General features: G+C 50.1%; 1 protein-coding gene across 2 annotated transcripts in view; it reads right to left on the reverse strand.

The window, feature by feature from the left end:
* Nucleotides 1-7,618: 7,618 nt before the first annotated feature.
* LOC142740353 (ecto-ADP-ribosyltransferase 5-like) overlaps nucleotides 7,619-21,599 on the reverse strand; it is a 38,780-nt gene continuing 24,799 nt past the window's right edge. For both annotated transcript variants that reach the window (XM_075849905.1, XM_075849904.1), the window contains exons 4-5: nucleotides 9,685-9,717; nucleotides 7,619-9,400 (exon numbers count right to left, since the gene is read on the reverse strand). In XM_075849905.1, coding sequence (XP_075706020.1) covers nucleotides 9,330-9,400; nucleotides 9,685-9,717 — 104 coding nt within the window. In that variant the 3' untranslated portion in view covers nucleotides 7,619-9,329. The remainder of the gene's footprint in view (nucleotides 9,401-9,684; nucleotides 9,718-21,599) is intronic.

Genomic DNA, 21,599 nt, shown 5'->3' on the forward strand with positions numbered 1-21,599 from the left:
GTGGAATGTATATGTAACGTATGTGTGATGTATGTGTAATGTATGTGTGATGTATGTGTAATGTATATGTAACGTATGTGTGATGTATGTGTGATGTATGTGTAATGTATGTGGAATGTATATGTAATGTATATGTAATGTATGTGTACAGCTGTTCTTGTTTTCTATGGATTACTAATAAAGCTAGTTTTGTATTTTCGTACAATGACTGATTTCTTTGGAGCTACGGATCCAGTGATTGGTTGTATATTGTAGTAGTGCCTCGTTTTAATTCAATATCAGTTTGTTGCTTATGGGTGTGCCCCTTCTGTTCTTTATAGGTTGTCCATACTCCTACAGTAGTATCTGCTCCCCATCTCTCTCGGTCCATCCAGTTGTGGTAGAACATTCATCCCGATAATAACAGGAACGCCAGGTGAGCCGCACGCTCTTTGACAACCAGGGCGGCCTTCGTAGTGAACATTTTTATAAAAAGTTCGACATGCATCCAATCCACTCGGCAGGAATGGGAAGATTATTGGCAGCAGTCAATGTGAATCAGGAGGTTTCAAGGCTTCCTGGGCTCTGGAAATGATGGTGGTCACTTCTAACCCCGGTCTATTAGTCATTACCAGTCCATTTATCCGAGCATGTACTAATGGGGAAAGTTCAGCCCCCCAACCCTGAGTTTAGATCTCAGTTGTGGGCGCCTCTAGTTTTAATGGCGGCCTTCTTCTATCAGCCACCCTCTGAGAACTACTGTCTCTCACTAAGTGTCCCGACTGATCACTCCGCCAACATCTTCAGCAGTTACTTGGTGAGAGATTACCCTCTGGGATTTGCTCCAAGTTGACAATCTCATGTATCAACTCTTGAAGGTCTCTGGCAAGTCTTGTAAGACAGTGTAAGGCGCCTCTGCCCTGGGTGCTGTATCGGTTCTTAGCACCCCATGTGCGTGAGCGCTTGCCAGTTCTCCCTCTTCTCCTCGGAAATAGTAAACATATTTAACAAAGTTGAGTTGCGCCCAAAGTGACGGTTGGTTTAAGCCATCCTGGTGCCGCTGGGGGTCTCTGGGAGGCCACTCCCTACCACAGATTGACGTGCCTATGTGCAACTTGCGAGATTGCACCAGTCACTTAGTATAAGTGTGCTCTGAGAATTCATGGGTCTTTGCGGTTCCTAAGACACCACCTTTCACTGACTGGCTCGACCACCCACAGTTGTGAACATCGTACAACATTTTGTGCCATAGAGTACGGTCCCAGGTTCAGTGGCGTAACTACCGCCGTAACCGCCATTGCAGATGCTACAGGGTCTTAGAGGATAGGAAGGGGCACTTTGACTGTGTGGTGCCAAAAGTGAGCGCTATTACTGTGTGAGGGCACTTCGGGGCATCCTTACTGTGTAAGGGCCATAAAGGGGAATTATTACTTTGAGGTCTCACTATTACTGTTTGCCACATAAAGAGGGCACTATGAAAGTGTGTTGGGTAGGAAGGGGCAATATGACTGCATGGGGCCAAAGTTGGGCACTATTATTGTGTGGGGGCACTAAGAGGGCACTATTACTGTGTGCTGCACAAAAGGGGGCACTATAACCGTGTGGGGCACAAAGGGGCACCATTATAGCATGGGGCACTGGCTGTTTGTCAATGTTATTTTTACGAGCACTTTCTGTGGCACTATTATTTTGTGGGGCACTATTAGTATGCCACTATTATTTTGGGGGGCACTATCTGTGTGCCACTATATTTGCCACAGTAGGTACTGTTAAAAGTGGCAGCAGAATGGGAAGTTTCTATATAGGTTGAGGATGTGCTAGTAAAGCTAAGAGCTAAAGATGTCTGGGCGGAAAATTAGGCAATATTCAAGGGAAGTCATCATGGCGGTCTCTGTACTGTATTCTTATCATGATTATTCTCTATAGAGTACTTGTGTAGTCCTGGTGCAGGGAGGAGGAAGAGGAGGAGTAGGTGGATGAGGGAGAAGAGGAGGAGTAGGTGGATGAGGGAGAAGAGGAGGAGTAGGTGGATGAAGGAGAAGAGGAGGAGTAGGTGGATAAGGGAGAAGGGGAGGAGTAGGTGGATAAGGGAGAAGAGGAGGAGTAGGTGGATAAGGGAGAAGAGGAGGAGTAGGTGGATGAGGAAGGATGTGGAGGATAAAGAGAAGGAGGAGGAGGAAGAAGATGAGGAGGAGGAGAGGAGGTGGAGGAGGATGAAGAGAAGAAATAGGAGGAAGATGGGGAGAACGAAGAGGAGGGGAGAAGAAGGAGGAAGAGAAGGCGTAAAGAGGAGGAGGAAGAGGAAAAGGAGGAGGAGGAAGAAGAAGAGGAGGAGGATAAGTAGAGGTTGAGGAGAAGGAAGAGCAGAAAGAAGAGGAGGAAGAGAAGAAGGAAAAGAAGAAAAAATAGGAAAAGGAGGAGAGGAAGAGGAGGAGGAAAATAAGGAATAAGAGGAGGAGGAGTAAAAGTAGGAGGAGGAGAAAGATAAGGAGGAGGAATAAGAGGAGGAATCCACCCTGGGCAAGGAAACATCAAGCGACACCCGGGGCGCTCCCTGGTATGGATGCCGGGAGGTACATCCGTATTATTTTGAGCCTCCGGTTCAAGTGCTTGTAACTTCTAAAAGAGACACGAGCGGCTTCACGATACAAATGGCGACTCCAGCGAGAAGAAGGCTCCTTCTCCAAGCAGGGGAATCAATATATCAAGGGCTCTGCTTCCATACAAGTGTGGCATTCATAAGAAGAAGGTCAACGGTCAAACATTGCACAGCCTGGACCGTGAACGCTGACACCGCGGACCACCTATTAATGTGAACGTGCTGCCAGCCCACCCATACAATATTACTAGTCTAGCCAACGGTCCTGCACATTTTTTGCACCTTTCTTTTCTCCGTTACTGCACCATCGGGCTGTGTAATGTCTCTCACCCGCCTGACGTCTATTACACGGTGGCTGCACACTACCAGCCGGCCCCTCAGCAGCCTAACGCCGTCTAGCCGTACTCTCCATTCTGGGCGCCACACTACATATTTATCTCCTCTGCTGGACCCTCCAAACCAGCATTTCAGTGCAACCTCCGGGCCACTAGGCTCACCACCACGTCTATGTCGGGTTCTGCGTGGGCCGCACCACTGCCCGACACCTCCTCCTGCAATGGTTTCAGGGTCTGGTGGGGCAGCCGCGCACAGTGCCCACCCAGCTCCTTACATCCGGGGCCGATAAGGTGCACAATATCCGCGCCTCCTTACATCCAGAGCCCCCCCCCCCATATTATAAGCCGCAGAGAACTTCACTCGTCCTTGGAGATTTCTCTTATTTTCTGCTGCTTTAACTGAAACCAAAGTCACAGGAAAAGAAACTAATGCGATCACACGTCTCGCTTCCTTTGGTCAAGTTTTTGTTTATTCTTTACAGCGATTTTTTTTTTTCTGTTGCCGGGAACGCTGTGACTCCCAATATGACCCCAGATTCCTGCACATGTGAGAACATGGTATATATCCCTGTATACTAGCTAGCTTTACTTCTCAGGTCACTGGGAAAGCTGGGTGATGGCCGCCATATTGTTATATTACCCAGAAACCGATGAAGATTTAATAATCTGACAGAAGACGACTCCAGGACTGACATTTACTCGGGAGGATTTGCAGTTTATGTTTCCTGCATTGTATCATTCCAGTGTATTTATCTCAGGCAACCCTAGAGGACTACAACCCCCATCAGGACTTTGCTTTGTAAAGCCTCCTGTCCTGGTGTTAATTATCAGGTGATGATACACAGAGGAGGACGACTGGTGCCCCTTTCCTTGGGTTGTCCAGGTCTCCTCTCCGCCAGGACTGGCACTGCTGGGGGGTGCAGTGTTACCAGTGGCGGATTAAGTAGACAATGGGCCCTGGGCTGTTACCCAAACTTGGGCCCCCCCTGCGCACCGCCGCCCTGCCGCGCCGTAACTATTTTTAAAACTACCTTTTTGCACAAGCATTAACAAATGGGTGTTACGGATTCCCCTTGTCACAGGGCTGTGTCCCTACATACTGACAGGATCACACTATGCAGGGACACATCCTCCTGACAAGGGGAATTGTCCATCAGTCCTGGACTGCACAAAGACTTTGTAATGACGGGGAAGAGAGACAGACAGGTGAGCCCTAATCTACCCGCCACTCAGTCCCTGCCTACTTGCAACGGCCCGTCCTAGGCGACAGCGTACAACTGGGCGACGGTCCCTACGCTCAATAACTGCACGACAGACAGACAGGGGTACATAGAAACGAAGGGAAATGGGGCAGTTGCCCACGGCAACACCGTGAGCAACAAGAGTAGTGAACGAGCCGAGTCAAACCAGGAGTGCACGAGGTACCAAACGTAGAGCAGGAGAGTAGTCAGTAAAGCCAGGGTCAATATGAAGCAGGGACAAATAGTTCAAGCAGCAGCAGCAGAGCCAGGAAACAGGAGAATCACAGGCACTGGAGGAGCAAGTAGTGAAGAAATAAATAGACAGAGAGCGGGAGCTAGCTCCGTCTGACCAGGCTGTGATAGGCTCTCCCACTCCTAAGCCTGCCAGCCTGAGTGGTAGAAGATGCAGTCACTCTGTCATACTTAGGAGCAGGTGCAGACTGATTACCCACGGGTGTCGACACAGAAGCTGTGTCTGGCAGATCCTTTACAGACTTTTTGTGAAATACAAGGATTTCCTATAATAAACATGTCAGGAGAGGTGACAGATTCTCTATAAATCTAGTGACTCACAGGTGACGGCGTCTCAGATTCTAGTAGTTTTTTTCCTCTTTTCTTCTCCATCCGGTCCAGAGCACATGACGACTTCTCCCGGCCATGACTGATTTCTGCAGAATTTGCCACTCAGATGTTTTTGGCTCCTCACTTTTCCAACATTTCCACACCTATAAACGAAAATAAAGTTATCATGGTGCCACATACTATGCCCCTAAATCTAATAGCACCAAACACTGTGCTCCTGAATATAATAATACCACACACTGTAAAACACCACATACACACAGCCCTCTGTACATAGTGCCACACACAGCCCCCTGTACATAGTGCCACACACAGCCTCCTGTACATAGTGCCGCACACAGCCCCCTGTACATAGTACCGCACACAGCCCCCTGTACATAGTGCCGCACACAGCCCCCTGTACATAGTGCCACACACAGCCCCCTGTACATAGTGCCGCACAGAGCCCCCTGTACATAGTGCCACACACAGCCCCCTGTACATATTGCCGCACACAGCCCCCTGTACATAGTGCCGCACACAGCCCCCTGTACATAGTGCCGCACACAGCCCCCTGTACATAGTGCCGCACACAGCCCCCTGTACATAGTGCCACACACAGCCCCTGTAGATATTACACCCCCCATAGATATTGCCACACACAGCCCCCTCTATATATCACACATCCCCCCCCGTAGAGAGCGTTACACACAGCCTCCTATAGATAGTGTCATAGAGCCCCCCTGTCGAGTGCCACACAGCCCTCCCCCTCTTGTAAATAGCACCAAAATGCCCCCCCTATAAAGAGCACCACACACATACCGCTGTGGATAGCACTACACAGCCCCCCCTTGTGTATAGTGCCACACAGTGCTCCCCCTTGTATATAGTGCCACACAGCACTCCCCCTTGTATATAGTGAAACACAGCACTCCCCCTTGTATACAGTGCCACACAGCTCCCCCTTGTATATAGTGCCACACAGCACTCCCCCTTGTATATAGTGCCACACAGCGCTCCCCTTGTATACAGTGCCACACAGCGCTCCCCTTGTATATAGTGCCACACAGCGCTCCCCCTTGTATATAGTGCCACAAGGCTATGTACACATTTCAAAACATTATATTATAATACATTTTATATATATATATATATATATATATATATATATATATATATATGTGTGTGTGTGTGTGTGTGTATCAGTGTGATTGATTGATTGATTTTATTAAAAATGTGTGTTTGGTGCAACTTTGTAATTACATTTTATTAAAAAATATTTTTACTTTTTGAGATACAGCTGCTTTGTATCCTGTATCCGTCAGGTCAGCAGGACTGACAGGATCAGTGACACGCAGGATCCACCTCAAATCTATCACATCTAAGATTATAATTTAGTGCAGGGCCTGTTTCACTGATCCCGTCAGTCCTGCTGACCTGACGGATACAGGATACAAAGCAGCTGTATCTCAAAAAGTAAAAATATTTTTTAATAAAATGTAATTACAAAGTTGCACCAAACACACATTTTTATTTAAAAAAAATAAATATATATATATATAATAACTACTGAGAGCTCTATGGGGGGGGGGGAGTTATACTGCAAGGGGGGTCTAACTATCTGACTGCAGGCAGAGGGCTCTAGGAATAATACCCCCTTCCCCCATAGGGTCCTCAGTAGTTACTATACTGCAAGGGGGGGGGGGGGGTTGAGCGTCTAACTGACAGAAGAGAGCTCTATGGGGGGAAACTATTATCCCCCCCATAGAGCTAGCTGCCGTCAGTTAGATGGTTAGCCCTCCCCCCCTTACTGCATAATCCCCCACCTAGCATCGGCCAATGACTTTAATGTTAGTGGGGCAGGAAGATAAACCGGCAGCCAGTACCACTAACCTCACCGACGGTGACCGCTCGCCCGGCTCTTCTCTACCAGCTTTGTGACGGGGTCGCTGTTCTGTCACTCAATGGCGGCGCCCGCAGTGTCAGAGAGGCGTGTCCTAAGCACTAGCAGACGTGCTTAACGCCTGCTTCCTACGCCTATCCCGGCCAATTTCCTGCTCCTTCTCCCCATCTCCGTAGCTGCAGTTAGCAGCGCTAGCGCGCTGAATAGTTTTATGATAATCCGCCACTGAGTGTTACCCCATTTCCTTCAGCGCTGCAAATCTTGACGAAGATCCAGAATCTGGGGATAAAGGAAATGCGCTGCTGATGTACAAATGACAGAGACACGACAAGAGACGGAACCAGCGGGGTCCAGCTGCGAAGACTCTGAGCTCCGTGCTGCTATTCTGACCATAGGCCCTGTTATGGGGGTATTATGTGAGCAGGAGCGCCTATACAGTCATGGCGTCAGGGCACCCCCATTACTAGGGGATGGGGGGTAGCAGGATTTGGGACCAGGAGGGATACTCACCCGGACAGGGGCTCTGTGGAGAGGCATAGTTTTTTTTACAATACAGATTAAATTAGGTGGGGGGGGGGGGTAACAGGGATCACAAAGACCCCCCCCCCCCATATATAAATGCCATGTGAAAATTACAGCGCTCCCTCCTTTTTATTCCTTTATTGCCCCTACATATTTTTTCTCACATCTGAAACGCTCTGTGTGAACATGCCCTTAAAGTGACGGAGCGCTGGTCGGACCGCGCAGCATCGGTATCCGCTTCAGTACGCGGCTCGTTAGTAAAATGAGATAAAAACGGATTTCAAGCGTGAGAAACATCAATGTCGTCAATGAAATATTTGTCCTGTAATCAAAAAGATCCCAACAAATCGAAGTCCCAGTGCAGATAAGGGGCACAATTGTGGGAGATAAGCGGCGTCTGGATCCGGATTCTCAGCCCCATCATCTCCCACGTTTTCCGCTGCTCGGCACAGTCATATCAATTATTTATTGTGGAGACTTTATCTGAGAAATGTTTTTTATTTTATTTCAGTTTAACATTTTAATTCCTGTAGTAGGAAATATGGTCAAAAAATACAAACAGTAAAAATACGGAGAGATGGCGACGTGCGGCCGGCAAGAAAATTCCACAACTTGTACAGTACAGGCCGGTGCAGAGTTATCACAGACAAAAGTCACAGCCTCCCAGGAGACACATTTCTCTACCCTGCACCCATGACAACACTTCCTGTCGCAGGGCCGTAACAGCTCAGTGATATTATAGGAACACTGGGGCTAATAGCAGTGAATGACATCTCTTCTGCTCTTCTGTCATTGTCTCATTTGTTTGATTCTGGCCCTCTGATAACATTGAGCTGCCAGAGCACAGACTGGAGGTGTTATCATGGGGCCACAGACAAGTTCTTCTCGCAGGAGTTTTATAATTCAAAGTTTTGACAACTTATAAAAGGAATATTTTTTTTCCATCTTGTTATAACACTGATGTTCTGAGAGTCTTCGACGCCTCATGGTTTTGATGGACTGAAACTCGGCGAAGTTGAGTCCAGACAGAAATGTTGGATTATTATTTTGGTTTTGGGGTTGACCTGTTCTGCGCTATTGTTGCCCCCAATGTTTATAATGCTGAGCAGCTTGATATAAGTGGGATGCTGTGTCCTGTTGCGCCTGAGGGCGGCCATATTGGAGACACCCATCCGGTATTTTCTGTATAAGAGCGGCCATATTGGAGACACGCACCGGATTATAGATCTACATCATTGATCGCTCACGTCTGTAGTCACAGCCGCGGCCTCCTCGCCCCCTGACATCTGCGCTGCTGGATCCCCAACTATCAATCTCCCTCTAGGAGCCCAGACCAGTGACCGTCACAAGGAAACTCGACGGTGATTCCGCTGCCGGAGACAGGAGGCAGCAGCGCTATTCTTATACACGAAGCGTACATAAGATACAAAAGATATAAGAAAAGCAGAAAAAACATAAATGCTCAACTGGAGCCCGTGCCACCAAAATAAGAAAGGCAACGAGCCGCCCTATAAAGTGACTTCCCAGCAGGAAGGCGTTACGGTGAGATTCTGATGATGTCATCAGTGGTGTCATTAAAACCATGTGTGGCTCTAAATCACCATCCGCATCAATATCTACATCTAGTCTACGCTACATTGGGGCAGTCATGTGGGGCTATTCATGTGGACTGCGATGAGTCATGAATTTCTTGCATAGATCCAAATCACCAAATACATCAATGCCGCCACATATTCAACCGGATACTGTACAGAGATATCGATTTGGATGGTGATTTTGAATAACACGACTGACGGAAATCGGAAGGTTGTCATCCGAATCCCTAGTTATCACCGCCTCAGGCTCTGAGTTTGAGACAATCCAAGAGACCTGATTGCATAAGGGGTGGAGTTTATGCTAATTTATACAAAAACAGGGGCATCTGCAGGTTCTGGGGGCACTCCTGGGTGGAATCGGTCAAGGGTTAACTCCACAATGACCGACCATTGTCTTTTGGTGGAAGAAGAGGTTAATGAGCGCTACAATGAGCGGTTACTAAGAGCTCCGGTTCTTAGAGGAGTCTCCTCAATGTGTCTGGGATCGTGGACAATGTTATTATCGAGCAGGGGTTGTCGTTTTTCCTTGTCTGGTTCCTTCCCCTTCAGCTTTGATTCTGGCAGGACGACCGTCTGTGATTTTTGGGGGGTTCCCTATAGGGAATATGATGCGACGATGCTCAGGAGAAGTGACATCACTGCTGGTGACGACAGGATCCTCATCCCTGAGATTAAAGATTTAATGACATTAATACAAGATCTGACTGTAGCCGGCCACCCTCTAAATGGAAGCGCTCCTTCAGTATAACCCTCCTGTGTGACAAAGGACTCAGTTACAGCCGCTGCCCAAGTCATCCAGCTTTCCTAGTGCACTGAATGAAATATTCCCCTCCCCCTCCTCTGTTGTGTGCACAATGGCGACTATAGTGCCCTAGAAAGCAGCAGTCCCGAAACAGAAGGTTTAATACGTAAATATATCAATGAATAAAGCAGAAAGTTGTAGACTCACCTCCGCTCTGGATACAGGAGCTGGACCGGCCACCTGCAACAGCAAATTATAGAGATGAGACACAGAACATGCGTCCGGGGGTTCACAAACTAATATCACTGACGGGGGCAAACGCAGGAATATTAAAGGGGGGTTTACAAATGCTGACTTTTCAAACCAGTTTTGCCAAGCACCCGCTACCCTCTGCATTTTATGATACGAGTATTGGTCTGCACTTATCCACCAGCCAAGCCCTTTATATTACAAGCTAGGCGATATGTGCTGACCACTACTGGTAGCGGAATCACCAGCTTAGAGAGTGCCACGCTCAGTGCCCCCTGTAGCTAGTGCCCCCCACTGCCCCTGCAGATAGTGCCACAGTGTCCCATATAGATAGTGCCACACAAAGCCCCTATATATAGTGCCAATGCCCCCTGTAGTTAGTGTCAACACTGCCCCCGTAGATAATGCCACAGTGCTCCTGTGGATAGTGCCCCACACTGCCCCCATAGATAGTGCCCCTGTAGGTAGTGCTGCACTCTTAAACAAGCACCATCCTGTCCCCATTCCTGCGCCGTCCTCTCCTCTAGCAATGCAAGTTTGGTCTCTTCTGACCAGGCCTGTTACAGTGGAACAACGGAGGTGGCATAAATTACATTATTGCGCTGCCTGCATCACAAGAAGATTGGCGAATGGGGAGGAAGGTAACTGATGGTTCCCTTGCCTCGCCAAAGGTGTCAATTGAATCCGCATCCTAAGGACGCGCATACATTAGAGTACAATACTATGTAAGGCTCTTCGGCCCTGGTCATGTCACACAACTCCACAGTCCAGGGATGTGCACCAGGTCGGTTACAAGATGTCAGTGAGTCGTAAGGTTGTGACAGGACTGATTGATAGTACAGGATCTCTGAAGAGATCCAAATCAGGGATCTTGGAGGTCGTCAGATCCTTCTACTCGCACCTCTTGGGGAAGCAGGATCAAAACCGAGACGAGATGTCGGCTTTCCTGGCTGAAACCATCCCTGAGCCAGGGGTAGACCCCTCTCTTGGTGTTTCGATGGATTCGATCAACGAGGAGGAAGTGGGACTGGCGATTGATGGGCTTGCCCTCAAAAAATCGCCAGGGCCGGATGGCTTAACATCCGAGTTCTATAAAACCCTAGTTCCCCTCTTGACTGAGGTGTTTAATGAGTGCCTTTCCTCGGGTTCTTTGATAAAATGATCAAGGCCGACCTCCTTATTGGCACTGGCAAAGGGTAAGGACTCGACCCGTATTCAGAATTGGCGTCCCATAGCGCTTCTCAATACAGACAGAAAGGTTCTCGCAAAGGTGCTGTTTAATCGGCTGGTGAAGTTTGCATCCCGGCTCCTTTCGCCGGTCCAGCATTGCTCTGTTCCAGGCCGCAGCACATTTAGTGCTGTCCTTAGTGTCAGAGAGGCAGTGGAGCAGGGAAATTCTGGTCGGTGGGAGGGGTACATCCTGTCCTTGGACCAGGCCAAGGCTTTTGACCGGGTGGACCACGAGTCCTCTGGTCGGTCCTTCTGAGGTATGGCCTACCGGGGGGGTTTGTCAATTGGCTACAGACCTTATACACTGGGGCTGAGACTTTTGCGCTGGTGAACGGTTGGGTTGGAACCCCCTTTGAGGTTGGGTCTGGTGTCCGCCAGGGTTGTACCTTGAGCCCTTTGCTATATGCGTTCGCAATCGATCCTTTTCTTAATAGGATCGATCGTGGGCCATTGGCGGGAGTCGGGGCCGGCCTGGAGGGGCCGGAGGCCACTCAGAGGGTGGTTGCGTACACAGACGACGTCTCCATTTTTGTCTCCTCGAGAGGGGAGGCAGAGTGGGTGATGTCGGAAGTGGAGCGTTACTCATTGGCATCTGGGTCCAAGATCAACCGGCATAAGTGCAAAAGTCTCTGGTTGGGAGGAGGAGATCCTGGTTTTGATCTCCCGGACACCCTTCCAGAGCCTCAGGGGTCTGCTAAGATCTTAGGAGTCGAATTTGGCCCGGGTGATTACCCCAAGAAGAACTGGGAGGATAGGCTGAATCTAGTTGCCCAGAAGGTCGACCAATGGAAGGGTTGGTCCTTAACCCTGAGGGAAAGAGTTCACTTGGCCAAGGCCTACCTGGTGCCCATGTTGCTTTACCTGGGCAGTGTGTGCATCTTGCCAGAACCTCTCTGGACTCGGGTCTATAGCCTGTTCTTCCAGCTGTTATGTGGGAACAGGCTCAACCTAATCAAGAGGGAGGTTACTTACCTACCAAGGACACTAGGCGGGTTAGGTATGGTTAACCCGGTGGTGTTCCTAGTGAACACCTTTGTTAAGATCAACATGGCAAACCTCTGGCAAGAGAGGGCGCCTTGGTGGATATCCTCCTGCAGGGGGTGGTTTCGGCCTTTCTTCCAGGAATGGGAGAGAGGAGGGCAAGTAAAAGACCTGCGTACACCTCACGGACATCTCCCGGCTTATGCCACCCTGGCGCTGAAGATTGTTCGCCGGTGGGGTCTGGAGGTGTGGGAGATCAGGACTATGTCGAGAAAATTTCTTGACAGGAGGGTCCTGATGACCCACTTCCAGAAGCCCCTGGCGCTCAAAGACTGCCCAAGTAGTGACCTCGGGGTGGGATTAAAACTTTTAAATTCAGCGAGGATTCCCCAGAAGTTTTGGGATCTGGCTTGGCGTTGCTTCCATGGGAGACTGTATGAGAGGGGCAATCTAAAGTGCAGAAGCTCTGATGATCGGGATTGCCCCCGGGAGGAGTGTGGCGGAGTGCTGGAAAGCATGGAGCATTTCCTGCTTCATTGCCCTTTCAATACAGAGGTATACAAAAGGGTGGGAGCCTCCATTGGTTGGCCAGGCCTAACCAGCCTCTCCTATGCTGGGTGGGCCTATGGAGTGTTCGGAGACCTCGGTGGTAGGGACCATTGCACCTTGTTTCTAGTCAGTATAGTGGTCAGGCACTTTATGTGGAATGCACGATGTCTAGTTTCTACCCAGAAGAAAATCCTCCTAGTGGATGAGGTTGTTAGCAATATCATGGGTGACCTGGTGAAGGTGCATTCTTTGGAGGTTGGCAGATTGGGAGCATCCAAAGCCTCTCGTCTTTGGAGGGGCTTTTCCTTTTGGGTGCCTTAATGTGTCTGCCTTCATGAGGGAGGGGGGGGTCGTCACCGGTGCTCAACTGGAGGTGGGGGTCTGCGTTCCGCTGAGGCACCAAAAAAAATATAGCGATAGGGCTCGGAATAAGGGAAAGGTGAGGGTCAGCATAGGGTCAGCTTTCAATAGGGTCAAGAAAAGGGCTAGTAAATAGGATAAGGAGATAGGGCAAGCGATAGGGAGGGTGCAGCGGTGGACGTGGTACCTTGGCCTCTGGGCGGGTGCTGGGGGGGGGGCTTTCCCTTCTCTCTCTCTGGTGATGGGCTAGGTAAGCACAGGAAGATTTTTGTTTTGTTTAGGATTGAAATGGCAGGAAAAAGGTTTACAAGCGACCGAACTTGGTGCTTTCGGGTACGGTGTGTTTTGTATATGGTTTGGTATTTGGACAAGTTGGTGATGTGTATTGTATTATATTGTAGAAATGTTGTTAGAATAGGGATAGACTTAAGGGGGTTAATAGATAGGTTGGGAGGGGGTCGGGGGTGGGGGGGGGGGTTTGCCTGACCCAGCATCTGGACTATGCGGACATGGGAGGACATGGGGCGGGGGGCTGGGCTGGGGTGTTGGGTGTGGTGGTGGGGGCCAGCATCTGGACTATGCGGACGTGAGAGGACATGAGGCGTGATGCTGGCTGGGGTGGTGGAGTTTAGGTAAGAAGGGTAAGGTTAGGGAAAGTCAGGATGTGTATAGTGTGATTAAAAAAAAAAAATGTTACAAAAAAAAAAGATAAAAAAAAAAATGTGGATTAGTATTATTATATTTTGGATTGTTTTTGTTATTATTATTATTATTTTATTTGTTATTATTATTATTATTATTTTATTTGCTATTATTATGTTGTTTGATTATTATCATCATTATTATGTTGTTTCTTTAGGCCCTTGGGTGACGCGGGTCGGGGGATTTTCTGTTAGTACTTTTGATTACGTTTATATGATGTTTGTATATATTCTAGTTATTGTTTAGCTTCGGATGAAGTGTAGATGTAAGTATATAAGAGTGGGGTGTATGTGGCCGGGGCTGGTATAGTTTTCTCTTCTCATATACAGAGATGTATAGAAGAAAATTTGTTTATAAGAATTGGGTTGTGACTTTTTGGTTATATGGAATTAGTTATGTATTTGTTTTTCAGTTTATGTTTTGTACTTTTCTATAAAATAAAGAGATACAGGATATAACTCAGGATCAGTACAGGATAAGTAATGTATGTACACAGTGACTCCACCAGCAGAATAGTGAGTGCAGCTCTGGAGTATAATACAGGATGTAACTCAGGATCAGTACAGGATAAGTAATGTAATGTATGTACATAGTGACTCCACCAGCAGAATAGTGAGTGCAGCTCTGGAGTATAATACAGGATATAACTCAGCATCAGTACAGGAGAAGTAATGTAATGTATGTACACAGTGACTCCACCAGCAGAATAGTGAGTGCAGCTCTGGAGTATAATACAGGATATAACTCAGGATCAGTACAGGATAAGTAATGTAATGTATGTACACATTGACTCCACCAGCAGAATAGTGAGTGCAGCTCTGGAGTATAATACAGGATGTAACTCCGGATCAGTACAGGATAAGGTAATGTAATGTATGTACACAGTGACTCCACCAGCAGAATAGTGAGTGCAGCTCTGGAGTATAATACAGGATGTAACTCAGGATCAGTACAGGATAAGTAATGTAATGTATGTACACAGTGACTCCACCAGCAGAATAGTCAGTGCAGCTCTGGAGTGGGTGGAGTAGGACGTGTGAAGAGAGCTGCTGAGACTACCGTGCAGGCCTTGGATCCAGGGACTTTCCTTATCCTATCTGCCCAGGCCTCATACCATCTGCCTGGGCTTGGAAAGTACCCTGAGGGGGGTTCCATCCTAGGATGGAGCCTCAGACCTCTACCTCCCGGAGCATGCCAGCGGGGGGTAGAGGGTCATCCCAGCTGGCTGGGAATATGCAAACAGTCGCGGGGGTGAGGAGATCATCTCGGGGCAAGGCTGTCCTGGCTCCCCCTGAGGTTGGAACCCTGGATAAGGGTATGGAGACGCGGTCCGGCAGGGTGATCGAGGTGTTGTCGTCTGGAGAAGGACCAGCACCGTCCGGAAATATGGGAGACGGTCGTGTGGAGGAATGGGGACAGCTGAGGACCGGAGAGACGGTGGAGAACTTCAGCTCCCGTCTGGCTATGCGGTTGGAGGAGTATCGGGACCTCAGGAAGTCGCTGCAACGGCTCCGTGCGGACTTGGCGGTCGCCAGAGGAAGAGCTGCAAAAGCCTCAGGAGGTAAGAGGTCCCGATACCTTTTAAATGTGAAATCCTTGTTGGAGGAAATAAAAGAAGTGGAAGAGAGACGTGAGGAGATTTTGGCAGGCGGAGGGGTGTTTGGTGAAAAATTAAAAAATGAAGAGAGGTTTGCCGAGATGGCAGAACCTATAAAAATAGAATGTGTGGAGGAAGACAGCAGAGCCCCAGACACAGCAAAGGAAATTGTGGGGGAGAAAATGGAGCATGAGAATGCAAAGTCCAGAGAAGGCTCAGATTCTGAGGCACCCAGGAGCAGTGAGGAGGAGGAGGGTGGACTCACAGCTGGGAGAAATCAGGAGAGTTTTGATACTGACAGTGAGCGGCCTCCAGGATTACTCACTCAGATCCGTAATGTGGAGTCGCCGGTATCCTTCCAGGGATTTTGTTTCGGTGCAGAGTTACCCGCAGAGGAGGAAAAGCAAAAGAAAAAAAAATTTAAGAAGAAAAAAAAGACAAAGGAAAAAAAATCTACTGAAGGTTCATTTAAAATGGTGTACACAGCAAGATCCTTCCTGTGCTCTGAGCCAGATGCAAGTCAGGATCAGGGCGCAGGTCCCGCAAGACCCCCAGCTCAAGCCTCTGCAGTGGGGCTGGAGCGGGAATGCGGGGAGAGTGTTACGGGTCCGGCATTAGAACACGTGGTGGTCAAAATGGCGCCGGACGCCAACCCCTGCAAAGGGGGCGGTACTGGTGGCCTGGTGACGCCAGGGGGTGTGTCCCCGTGTCCGGTTAATGGCGAGCCCGGGAAACTGGTCTCTGATGCGAGTCAGCGGTCTGGAGAACGGGTAAACCAGAAACCGGATGTGGTGTCTGAAAGCCGGAAGTCTGTCGGTGTCAAGCCGTCAGACGTTCCGGACAAGGGCGGTCACAGAGGGGGCTCCGGCTCTGTTGGCCACTCCTCTGTGGGAGGGGGGAGTGGTCCGGCGCCGGAGGCGGCTCCAGTGACGTCAGTGGCTCCTTCGTCCGCATCACTGAAAAGTGGTGTAGGCGAGAAGGGGGCTGCTGGTGTCGGGGGCGGCGGTGGCCCCTTTCCCAAAAATGTTCCGCACATAGAAAAGATGGAGGTTAATGAGGCGGAGGGCACAGCGGGGACACCACTTATAACATCTGGTGGCGTCCCTGCAAAGGTGCCTGATGATGCGGAGACTGAAGCAGTGTCTACCCACACAAAATGCACAGAAAAAATACATAACATAGGACCAGGCCTGGCCAGAAGGATGACTGCAGGGGGACCTGGTGGGTTAAATAAAAAAGTTGCGGCTGTGGATGTGGGAACTGCTGGGGGTATGCAGGTGTCTGTAAATGAAGATGCTGGAGTGTCTGCTGGTAATGGGGTGTTGAGTGCTGTGTCTGTAGGTGGTGAGGTGGTGGGTGGTGGGGATGGGGTATCAACCAGGGGCAATGGGCCTGGCGCTCCTCTTGCTGTGACATCCGGCAGGTCTTATGCTGGTGTGGCAGCTGGGGGACAGCGGGCCCACCCATCTTCATCCTCAAGGTCCGGGGACGGTAACTTGCAACAACGTCTCTTGGACGCTTTAAGAGAGGGAAAGCAAACCCTAACCATAGGGGGAGTGCAGAAGGACCTGTCTTTCTGGATAGACAGATATGGTCTAAATGCCTTCCGAGAGCAACGAGGAGATCAGTGGTCGCTCCCAACAGCCGGGCAGGCTGTAGCCAGGAGGAATGTGGTCCGTCTCCGGTGGCGTGGCAATGATGCGTGCCCTCCCAGAAAGAGGGTGGTGGAGCTGCTGCTGGGGATGGGCTTCAAGGCGAGTGACATCTTTGCCTTGATACATCCTCATGGCTCGGTCGAGTTTGACATCAGCTTTGTTCACCTAGGGGGCCTTGAGGTCTTCTGGGGGAACTACGAGCTGATGAAGGACGAGCCTGGCTGGCGAGACTTTGCTGCACAAGCAATTTCTCGCCAAAGTGGTCCCAAGAGAGTGACCGTTCTTACCCGTAACGAGTCACTCTCTTGTATTGATATCATGACCTGGTTGGGAAGGTACGGAGAGGTAGTAGAGATGCCACGGAAGAACATGGATGAGTTTGGCATCTGGTCAGGGGCCTGGACGTTCATGGTTAAACTAAAGCGTCTGGGACAGACGGTGTCCCACATACCATCGTCTGCTTTCCTGGGAAGAGATCGGATCCTTGTCTTCTACCAGGGGCAGCCGAAGTTGTGTCACCGGTGTGGCGACCCCTCACATTTGAGTGCAGGCTGCAAGGTGCAGAAGTGTGCTCATTGTGGGGGGATTGGTCATCTAGCCGCATCGTGTGACCGTATTCGCTGCAACCTGTGTGGTGACTTAGGTCACCCGTTCAGTCGGTGTCCTCGCTCTGTTGTCAATGCCTGTTCCAAACCTGCGGAGGATGAAAGGAGGGAGGCCTCCGTGGGTGAGGGTGCGGGCAGGGACGATGGGGCACAGGGGCAAGGGAAGAATGCAAAGAAGGGTCCCCCTTCTCGCCAGAGAAGGGCGGAGAAGCGAAGGAAGGAGAGGATTTGGAGGGCGCTCCAGGAAACTGGGACGACCTCTGATTTGGATCTGGATGCCCCCCCTGAAGCTGATGCCTCTGGGGAGGCCGAATTGAACGGGGAGATGAGGAGGATCCAAAGGGAGCAGAGGGCTGAGGACTCTCAGTCCTCCCACTATGAAAGTGTGGGAGAGGAAGAGAGGACTCAGCCTACAGCAAAAGGGACACCGGGCAAAACCCAAGGGCCAAATACATCTGGCCCCGCCCTGGCCCAGGAAGGTAAATCCCGTACCCCCCTGGTGCGCTCTACTGATCGATACCATGCTCTCGTGGACATTCCAGCCTCTCATACTAAGAGGGAGGGCATGGTAGGGCACCCTAGAGTCGTTGAGCCTCCCCTGCTGCAGGGGCCGTTGCCCCCAGAGGGGGAGGTTGACCCGGAACTTGGGGATGAAGATGGGAATAGGGTGGTGAGTATGGACTCCTCAGTTTGCAAGAAGCGAGGCAAAGAAGGGGGGTCCTCATCAGATAGAGGAGGGGGTGGGAAGAAGAAAGCCGTCTAACTCAAACATCCATGATGGCGGCACCCACTCCGTTGACGCTGGCATCAATTAACGTTGCCAGCATTAAGTCAGATAGGGCGAGATTTGCAGCCTTTGATTTTCTTGGCCGAGTTGAAGCCGACATTTTGTTTTTGCAGGAGACCAGGCTGTCACTTTTGGCAGACGTCGTTAAATCTAGGAGGGAGTGGCGACGCGGGCCCTCCTACTGGTCTCTTGCGGCTGAGACCTATAGCGGAGTTTCGGTCCTTTTCACCGCACCGGTAACATGCCGACGGATGATTGAGTTAGAAATGGGGAGGTGCTTGATCTTAGATGTCCTCATGAGGGAACAGGAATTAAGACTAATCAATATATACGGACCCCAGAGCAAATGGGACCGTAAAAGTCTCTTCATGAGGATTAAGCCTTTCCTTTTTTCAGGTCGACAAGTTATCTTTGGAGGGGACTTCAATACTGTCGTGAGGCCCCGAGATAGAGGAGGTTCCGGAGATAAAAAATTGACCTATGATAGTGTAGCATTAAAAAATATAGTTAGCGATGCTCGCCTGGTGGATATCCACATCAGGCATACCCCAGGCCACTCGGGCTTCACCTATCGTAGAGGTAGTTGTAGGTCTAGGATAGACAGGTTTTTCTTGAAGGAGGAAGCCATCTCTTCACCAGTGTCCGTTGTTGAGGTGGAGTTCTCCGATCACTGTATGATTATTTTCTCTTTGAACATTGCAGAGTCCCTCCAGATGGGAAGAGGTATATGGAGGCTGAATTCTACTCTCTTGGAAGAAGCGGAGATAAGACAGGCCTTTGAGGATTTTCTTCAGAGCCAGGTACCTTTGTTGGATCTCAGTGGTACTAAGTCTGAGTGGTGGGAGTTGTTTAAAGTCCGGGTGGCAGGATTTTTCCGCAGGCTCTCAAGCCTCAGGTCCATGAGTAGGTACCGCCTATATCAGGAACTGAGGGGGAAACTCGAACATCTGGTCTCAACCGGGGGTAGTGGGGAGGAGATCTCCATGGTGAAAGCTTTGCTCAGGAGGTGTCAGTATGATAGGCACACATCTTTAGTTCTTGAGAGGGATTTCGGGAAGTACCGCTCGCCCGACCCCTACAGGAACTGTAAGATGTCAGTGAGTCGTAAGGTTGTGACAGGACTGATTGATAGTACAGGATCTCTGAAGAGATCCAAATCAGGGATCTTGGAGGTCGTCAGATCCTTCTACTCGCACCTCTTGGGGAAGCAAGATCCAAACCGAGACGAGATGTCGGCTTTCCTGGCTGAAACCATCCCTGAGCCAGGGGTAGACCCCTCTCTCGGTGTTTTGATAGACTCGATCAAGGAAGAGGAAGTTGGATTGGCGATTGATGGGCTTGCCCTCAAAAAATCGCCAGGGCCGGATGGCTTAACATCCGAGTTTTATAAGACTTTTAAAGGAACCCTAGTTCCCCTCTTGACTGAGGTGTTTAATGAGTGCCTTTCCTCGGGTACTTTGCCAATGTCAATGAGGAGGTCGGCCTTGATCGTTTTATCGAAGGGTAAAGACTCGACCCGTATTGAGAATTGGCGTCCCATAGCGCTGCTCAATACGGACAGAAAGGTTCTCGCAAAGGTGCTGTTTAATCGGCTGGTGAAGTTTGCATCCCGGCTCCTTTCGCCGGTCCAGCATTGCTCTGTTCCAGGCCGCAGCACATTTAGTGCTGTCCTCAGTGTCAGATAGGCAGTGGAGCAGGGAAATTCTGGTCGGTGGGAGGGGTACATCCTGTCCTTGGACCAGGCCAAGGCTTTTGACCGGGTGGACCACGAGTACCTCTGGTCGGTCCTTCTGAGGTACGGCCTACCGGGGGGGTTTGTCAATTGGCTACAGACCTTATACACTGGGGCTGAGACTTTTGCGCTGGTGAACGGTTGGGTTGGAACCCCCTTTGAGGTTGGGTCTGGTGTCCACCAGGGTTGTCCCTTGAGCCCTTTGCTATATGCGTTCGCAATTGATCCTTTTCTTAAAAGGATCGATTGTGGGCCATTGGCGGGAGTCGGGGCCGGCCTGGAGGGGCCGGAGGCCACTCAGAGGGTGGTTGCGTACGCAGACGACGTCTCCATTTTTGTCTCCTCGAGAGGGGAGGCAGAGTGGGTGATGTCGGAAGTGGAGCGTTACTCATTGGCATCTGGGTCCAAGATCAACCGGGATAAGTGCAAAAGTCTCTGGCTGGGAGGAGGAGATCCTGGTTTTGATCTCCCGGACACCCTTCCAGAGCCTCAGGGGTCTGCTAAGATCTTAGGAGTCGAATTTGGCCCGGGTGATTACCCCAAGAAGAACTGGGAGGATAGGCTGAATCTAGTTGCCCAGAAGGTCGACCAATGGAAGGGTTGGTCCTTAACCCTGAGGGAAAGGGTTCACTTGGCCAAGGCCTACCTGGTGCCCATGTTGCTTTACCTGGGCAGTGTGTGCATCTTGCCAGAACCTCTCTGGACTCGGGTCTATAGCCTGTTCTTCCAGCTGTTATGGGGGAACAGGCTCAACCTAATCAAGAGGGAGGTTACTTACCTACCAAGGACACTAGGCGGGTTAGGTATGGTTAACCCGGTGGTGTTCCTAGTGAACACCTTTGTTAAGATCAACCTGGCAAACCTCTGGCAAGAGAGGGCTCCTTGGTGGATATCCTCCTGCAGGGGGTGGTTTCGGCCTTTCTTCCAGGAATGGGAGAGAGGAGGGCAAGTGAAAGACCTGCGTACACCTCACGGACATCTCCCGGCTTATGCCACCCTGGCGCTGAAGATTGTTCGCCGGTGGGGTCTGGAGGTGTGGGAGATCAGGACCATGTCGAGAAAATTTCTTGACAGGAGGGTCCTGATGACCCACTTCCAGAAGCCCCTGGCGCTCAAAGACTGCCCAAGTAGTGACCTCGGGGTGGGATTAAAACTTTTAAATTCAGCGAGGATTCCCCAGAAGTTTTGGGATCTGGCTTGGCGTTGCTTCCATGGGAGACTGTATGTGAGGGGCAATCTAAAGTGCAGAAGCTCTGATGATCGGGATTGCCCCCGGGAGGAGTGCGGCGGAGTGCTGGAAAGCATGGAGCATTTCCTGCTTCATTGCCCTTTCAATACAGAGGTATACAAAAGGGTGGGAGCCTCCATTGGTTGGCCAGGCCTAACCAGCCTCTCCTATGCTGGGTGGGCCTATGGAGTGTTCGGAGACCTCGGTGGTAGGGACCATTGCACCTTGTTTCTAGTCAGTATAGTGGTCAGGCACTTTATGTGGAATGCACGATGTCTAGTTTCTACCCAGAAGAAAATCCTCCTAGTGGATGAGGTTGTTAGCAATATCATGGGTGACCTGGTGAAGGTGCATTCTTTGGAGGTTGGCAGATTGGGAGCATCCAAAGCCTCTCGTCTTTGGAGGGGCTTTTCCTTTTGGGTGCCTTAATGTGTCTGCCTTCATGAG

Source organism: Rhinoderma darwinii, chromosome 2 (genome assembly GCF_050947455.1).
Source record: "Rhinoderma darwinii isolate aRhiDar2 chromosome 2, aRhiDar2.hap1, whole genome shotgun sequence".
NCBI classification, from domain to species: Eukaryota; Metazoa; Chordata; class Amphibia; order Anura; family Rhinodermatidae; genus Rhinoderma; species Rhinoderma darwinii.